The sequence below is a fragment of the Acyrthosiphon pisum genome, chromosome A3 (genome assembly GCF_005508785.2).
Source record: "Acyrthosiphon pisum isolate AL4f chromosome A3, pea_aphid_22Mar2018_4r6ur, whole genome shotgun sequence".
Taxonomy (NCBI): Eukaryota; Metazoa; Arthropoda; class Insecta; order Hemiptera; family Aphididae; genus Acyrthosiphon; species Acyrthosiphon pisum.
Window position 1 is genome coordinate 2,764,116 of NC_042496.1, and position 7,502 is coordinate 2,771,617.

At 30.0% G+C, this 7,502-nt stretch overlaps 1 protein-coding gene across 4 annotated transcripts; it reads left to right on the forward strand.

Moving 5' to 3' along the window:
• Positions 1–2,171: 2,171 nt before the first annotated feature.
• Positions 2,172–7,147, forward strand: LOC100164849. 4 transcript variants are annotated; one of them, XM_016801942.2, is made up of 2 exons: positions 2,172–2,325; positions 6,669–7,127. In XM_016801942.2, the coding sequence occupies exon 2, from the start codon at positions 6,674–6,676 to the stop codon at positions 6,932–6,934; it is 261 nt and encodes an 86-aa protein (XP_016657431.1). In that variant the 5' UTR covers positions 2,172–2,325; positions 6,669–6,673; the 3' UTR covers positions 6,935–7,127. The 4 variants fall into 4 exon arrangements, with proteins under 4 accessions (XP_016657431.1, XP_016657432.1, XP_016657435.1 ...); XM_016801943.2 differs by lacking the exon at positions 2,172–2,325 and adding an exon at positions 5,065–5,160 and having other exon boundaries at positions 6,669–7,064; XM_016801946.2 differs by lacking the exon at positions 2,172–2,325 and adding an exon at positions 5,291–5,588 and having other exon boundaries at positions 6,669–7,147.
• The last annotated feature ends 355 nt before the right edge of the window (positions 7,148–7,502 follow it).

The following is a 7,502-nucleotide window of genomic DNA, read 5'->3' on the forward strand; positions in this document are numbered from 1 at the left end:
GAAGGAGGACCCGAGTTGTCTCTTAGGGTATTCGAATTTGACGAATTGAGTTTAATATTTTGTTGATATTAAATATTTCACGATTATTGGTATTACGATCAGGCTTAAATTAAATAGAGATAGTGGAACTTTGTTCACACGGTGTGGTATATTTGAAATACTAATTACTTTGTGACCAAGGTCACTTAAGCAATTTATAATGTCCATGGTAGGAGTGGTGTAGTGGAGGTGGCGTAGTTGACACGGAAAGGTTGGGAGGAACGGGGGTGATAAGAGTGGTACTCGTAATTGGCTTCAACCAGATAAGATTTAATGGCCATCCAGTTTTCACGTGTGTTTGACCGAACGGTAAAATTCGATCTATTAGCTTTGCATGTGAAACCCCCTGGTCCCACTATGCTAGTTAAATCTTTTTTGAGGATTATGAAATCGGTCACGTTTTTTAATACGATATTTGGAAGTTTTGTCTTACTCGGTTCTGGCGAGGTCTTGGTAGTTTGTGAGACGAGCTGAGATTCTGTTTGCACGAAAACATTGTCTTGTTCCTCCGTTGATAAAACTTGGAAACGATTTGGTGTTACGAAAAATTTACTTTTCTTCTCCTCGTGAATAGGGGAGTTTGTGGAGGTCGACGAGTGAGTTCTCTTTGTAGAGTTTTCCATCGATTTCTTTCTTAGAAAAGTATTTTTGTTTAGAATAACAATTGGTGAAATCGTAGCCATTAAAGTATTAAACGTTTTTAATGCCTCATTACGGTAGGTAATTAAATGATAAGATACAATACGTGACGCATTACGAAACTGCGGCGCACTACTTATCGCTTTGGCTGTCTGAGATATTGATGAATAAGTACATATTATTATATTATATGAATAAATAATATTGCTATGTAAATATTTATTTATTTATAAACGGGTAAGTGCCATTTAGTAAAAATAGTACAGTAATTAAATAACATACCTAATGTTTTTAATTAATTAATTAATTAATTTTATAATTATAAATAATAATATTATCTATACGAGAAAAAGTGTATAAATATTTAAGTCATTTTAAATATAAGAGAATAAAAAATACTTATTAAAAAAAATGAAAAATTAGGGACGTATAAATGATAATATAATAATTAAATAAATCTTAACATTTCGATCTGAAAAATGATTATGATCGTAGATTTTCCGTAGATTTTTAATTTTATGTGATGTTTTTAAAATAGCTGGACACTTTAAACGAACTATATTTTAAACATTTCCATCTGATAAAAAATGTACCATATTTTTGATGTACGTAAGTAAAATCTTTAAAACAGGCTTTGTCATTTCCTTGAGTGGATTTAAGTATTTCCATAATTACACAATCACAGATATAAAAAATTACTCAGAGAAAAGGTACTCTATAGTCCAGGGCCGGACAAACGGTCGATCGCGGACAATTTCAAAGTCGATCATGTTAGAATATATTTTTAGGGACACGCGCACGAATTGTTATCGAATTGTCGATAAGTTTTAAAAAATAAAAAATTTTCTATAAAAGTCGATCCTCAAAGGTGAAGTATATTTTTAGCAGATCGTGAGGAAAAAAGTTTGGACGCCCCTGCTATAGTTTAAACTGCACTATGTACAGTAACTATAGAAGTATACTAATCGTCTAAGGTTAATAATTAATTATTTAATAATTTAAATTTTGTTCCGATCATTTATCATTTTATTATTTGTCAATAGTACTACCACAGATTGTATGAAATATGACTATGATGATTTCGATACGTAGATAACGTCTTCATCTGTCGATAATGTGATTAACGGATATTATGCATTCTGGACTCAAACTAATTGGTCAGTCGGTATTAAATCGTAATTGCGTTTATTGAGAGGACGCTACACCGACATTTGATGTCTCCGTTTAGGATGTACAATTATATATAAGCAAACTTTGAAAAATCGACAAAGCAAACTTTGGGGATTTTTTTTCCGAATACCATAGATAATATATTATATTATATTATACTTATATTGTCTATGCCGAATACCCGGACGACGGTCTTTTACATGTTGGCAACACTTAGGGCCGGTTTTACAATCATAGTTTAAACCTCGGTTACGCTTGAACCACTGATTTTACCGGCAGAATTCGGCGGTTTAACCGGAGTTTAACTATTGTAATACGGGCCCTTATACCCCCTACCATCGTCGGTCAACGGGTATCCGAAGTCCGAAGCCGAACTACGAATTTATTAAGCATTACGATTTACGATTTCATAATTCATTAATTTGTTACTGTCCTGCCGGCTGCCAATCGTTTCTGAAGCCATCTGAAATCAAGCTAGTGAGTATTTTTCAACTTAAACTTTAATTCATTATATTGTATTATATTTTCCTGTGAATTACGAGTTAGTTGATATTGAACATTTTTTTTTATTGGTAACTATTTAATTTAAACAAATAATATAGAATAATGTATAATTATTTAGAGCTTGTAACTACATGTTTTGCAAAACCATGTTGTTGTTTCAGTATCTTGAAATCATACGACTAATTAATTTCATTCACGCAATCATAGTTACTAGGTATTTTTTAAAGTTTAAACTAAGATAAAAATGTAATTGACAAATTTTGAATTCACAAAATTGTTTTGCATACCTATAATTGAATATTTGAACATGGTGCGTAAATTTGTATGTGTTAATAATTTCAAGTTTTAATATTACGTAAACTTTCACATTTAATACAAATTTAAAAAAGTTTTCATTATATACGTTGTTTAATCTAGTTAATCCTAAGCAGGTCTATAATAGTATTTGTATTATTTTCAATTACATAAAAATTGATACAAGGTTATTGCGCATAGTCTATATTGTTATCAAACAAAAATAAAATGGCAGCGTAAGCTTACAGTCCATACCTTAGTATATTTCATAGTATAGCCAATACAGGTCGTCCCCTTACGCTGGCATTTTAATTCTTTAATGTGATAAAATGATATAGTGAGGGTACTATTGCGATAACCTTGTATATTTAAACCATGATGGAACCCATTACCTAACCTAACCTCAACACTCAACTGCGCGGATTTATATACGCGGAATTCTAAAAAAGTATAGCTTACTGAGTAATTTAGGTAAGTGAGTGTGGGCACCCAACGTCCCAACTTTCGTGGACACACGGTACATAATATCATGTGCTGCATAATATTTCATAAATACGCGTGTCCATGTGAATTTACAGCGTCGTATATAAGCTTATACGATAACGTTCAGCAACTCGCTCATGTCTCATTTCTGTATCTGAGGAATAACATAGGTATAGTTGCATAAAGATATTGTGTAATTATCTTTGTTTTTATTTATATTATGTGGAATACCCCGAATAGCCCGAATTCCATCATAGACTTTCTATGATACAAGTCTGTGAATACCAAACAATAATATTATTATTTGATAAATCTAAATTAGTGCTGCACTGCTGCCTGCTAACCGGGATCACGCAGCACGTCGCGCGACGCATGGAGCGTGGACGTGTTGTCCGATTGGTGTTGCGCGGCAAACTTTGTATGCGCGTCTCTTCTCGACAACAATATTAATACATCGTCGGTCTCCGTATCCCGCGCCAAAGGAAAATCGCACAGTTTTATGCAATTTACCGGTTTTAGGAGGACACCACACGTGTTGTCTCCGTCTTACAAACGCGTAACATACCAAATTTACCCTCTGCAGTTGACGTTTTCCGTCGTTAGCTTCAATACTTGCGTGAATCGACCTATTATGATACCCGATGGTAAGAACATTATTATCTATGTTTTAATCCAAGTTTTTTTACGATAATTCAGTTTTTAAGTGAGTTATGCGTCATCAAAAATACCCACTTAAAAACTGAATTATCGTAAAAAAACTTCTATCAAAACATAGATTATGTTCTTACTAGTTTCATAATAGTTAGATTCACTCAAATGTTTAACCCTGCATCAGTCGCGTTGTTTAATATCACACTATTTTAGTCATTAATAATTTGTTGTTACAACATAAATTAATGATTTGACCAAATTATTGAATAATCATATTTTTTTTTTATTATAATAATCTGTCAATCTTCAAAAATTACATAATACATAATACATACAATAAAATGTTAATTAGTAGATTTATCTATCTCTTTAAGCAGTAGCTTGTGTTGAGATAGAGAGTAATACAAAATAATAATGCTATGTAACTAAATACAATATCAAAAGGATTAAACATTAACGTAATAAGATATTTGAGAGAATATTAAGATGAATACAATTACAATTACACTAGAAACAAAAACAAAAGAGAAAAAAAATAAGATATACAGTAACATAAAAATAGATAGGTGATCGGAGGAAAGAAGAAATTAATTATATTAGTTGGGAGAACAACCAGTGGTATATAATTTTTTTAGGATTAGTTTTGGTATGGTTTTTTTTATATGAATATGGCATAGTATTAAAATAAACTAGCCCTAAGTAATTTACAAAGGATTGCCTGAATGATTTCCTCGTGTATTTTACTGGAAGATCATAAAGTATGCATTCCCTTTTACCATTATAGATTTTTTTATTTTGACCTTTGATGACACTCTTAAAAATGAACATAATATTAAATATTAAATGTATATTTTTGATCAAATAATTGTATAATATTAATTGATTTAATATATGTCCAAAGTCCTGTTACAATTTAAAAGAGTATTAAAATATTATGATGAATGCTTATAATTACTTTGATAGATTGACTTTTAATTTTAACTTTTAATTAGTATCCGTTTTATCTGAAGATGTACTGTATTGTCGAGTGTATTGTTTTTTATTGAAACAACAATCTCATATATAGTATAAAAATATATATATATATATATATATATATGAAAATATGTAGTATACAAATTAAGTACTTGAGTTGTCGCGTAATCTACAATAGTTGAACATGAAACTTGATTGCTCTATATACAAACTACACTGAAAGATAAACTCCGAAATCATTACAGTTTTCAATCATATAATGTCGTTAAATTGTTAAAAGGTATTTAGTTTATCTATTAGTCTGTCATTAGATAATTCCAAAACCAACTAAAATTAATTGATTAGCACGAACGCGTGACTCATGCAGGTTACAGAATAAAACGTGAATTTCTGAGCGTAAATTTGGTATGTACGCGTTTGTAAGAAAGAGACAACACATGCGGGTGTGGCGTCCTCTTAATAATTATAATGTATTATTTATTACTATTTACTTATTAGTTATTCCACCTGTTAGTATATAATATAATATTATAGTTCTGTCAATTTTTCGGATTTCGTGTTTCGTATTAAAAACTTGGTAACGTTTCGTGTTGCAAACCGGGTACAATTTTACAACCGGGGTTCAGACCCGTTTTGACGCACTGATATCAACGCTTTTGAGTGACCTTAAGGAGCGTTATGAACTTTAAAATGGTCTAATGTTATTTTGTTTCATAATTGTGATATTTTAATAGTTATTATTACCTGTTTACCTACCTATAATATTTCAATTTTCAGATTAAAATTTATTATAATAAATACTATAGTTTATACTCACTTTAATTTCCAAGTAGGTGTGTATGTACATAATCAGAAAATTTAAGTCTACCTATAATATTCAATATTATAACAATTTTTACACATTTTACTATACTATGTCTAATACTTAATAGTCTTGCAATTTGTCACCTACAATATGAAGGAAAGTATAGAAAAATATAATTTATTGTAATGCATGGCTCGTGATAGGAATAACTATTAACGGACTTTGATTAGGTTATTTTTTTAAATTTATTCACATTAAAATATTAAAAATATAAACTTAATAACATTGAAAAAATATAAAAAAAATAAAACTAACAGACGTAGTTGTCATCACGTTTAATAGTAATAACTAATAACACATTATAATATAATATTATAGTATAATCTATTTATAATCTGTGATAATAACTTTGTTATACACCCAAAACAAATTTTTGTGAGTGAAACCATAATAAAATCACGAAAAAAAATGGAAATGAATGCAGTTTAGCTACATAATGACTTTTTTCAAAATGCGTGCTTTGCATGCTTAATTATAATGATATTAAAAAAAAAAAGTTGATACAATTTTCTTTTGATGTTAACAGTAGTTGTGGTCTGAAAACTTTAAAATCGTTTTTTTACGTTTAAAATATTAAAAAATAACTTTTTTTTTTGTTATTGGGAGTTTGTTCTTCCTTAATATCTTGGTGGAATTTTATGTGAATAAGAGAAAAATTGCCTACCTACCTACTTAATTTTTAACTTATTGTTAATAAAGTAAATTTAAAAAAATAGAGGACAGGCTATATACCTACGTAAAATCGCGAGCTTTAAAAAACCGCTTGGAGCCTGGAGCAAAACTGACTTAATGCCAAAAAATGTTTGGCTTTAAAGATAATTAATGTCATAAAAAAAATCGGAGAAAAATACAAGTTTTTCTAAAAATAAAAATATCAGCAAATCCGCAGCTGTCGACCACGGTACTCAAAATCTCGACAGTAAAAATAATCAATAATACATATTTTTTACGCGTGCCAAATTTGCCGCTCCATTCTTCTGCTTGTACGAAATCTGACGAGTGAAAATAGTGTTACAATTACAAAATATTTTGTTTTTTTTTTTTTCAGTCATCATGGTTGCACAAAAATTTTTGTCTTTGATGTTGGCCGGGCTGTTAATCGCATCTTCAGCCAATGCTGGACCGATTGCAGCTGGAATTTGCTATGCTGGATGTGCTGGCGTGACGGTTGCATGCTTCGCTGCCGCCGGGTTTACGTTTGGCACTGTCCCTGGAGCAGTGATTGCTGCTACACCCGCGTTGGCTGCGTGCAATGCAGCATTTGGGATTTGTGAAGCAAGCTGTGTGGCAGCATTAGTTGTACCCGTACCGTAAGGCTTAAAGCCTAAAAAATATTTTCTTTTCAACAACTCATGTACTTAATGAATTTTTTTTTAAATTTTTAAATTTTTTTTTTTATATATACGCAAAAGTTTTGCATTAAAGTGTTGCCGTGTTGGTAATTCATCAAATAACTAAAATAAATAATTTTTTCATAATAAATAGTAATAAATTGGCATAAATAAACTGCTTTGATTATCTTCATTATTATTTATTGTTTTCTTTTTCTAGTCATTACCTACAATATCTGATACACTAGTGCAATACTTTAAGATTATTATTTTTCTTTTGCATTTACATGAAACTTATTAATTTAATTCAGCATGAAACATTTTTAAAAAATGTAAGTTTATAATGAATTATAGATTATTGGTAGTACAGGTTATTCACATATAGCCATTGTTTTTTAAGTTTAAATACAACTGATAAGAGAAGTACATTAAATAACGTCTTAACGGGCCAACTTGAGAAAACTTTAAGAAAATCTTAAATTAACATATTTTTTGGTATTTTTTCATTACACTATAATTTAAATAATTTTGTACCGAAATATTAATTATTA

Excerpts from the sequence above, each read along its gene's own strand:
- LOC100164849 (XM_016801942.2), top strand. The coding sequence starts at position 6,674 with ATGGTTGCACAAAAATTTTTGTCTTTGATGTTGGCCGGGCTGTTAATC.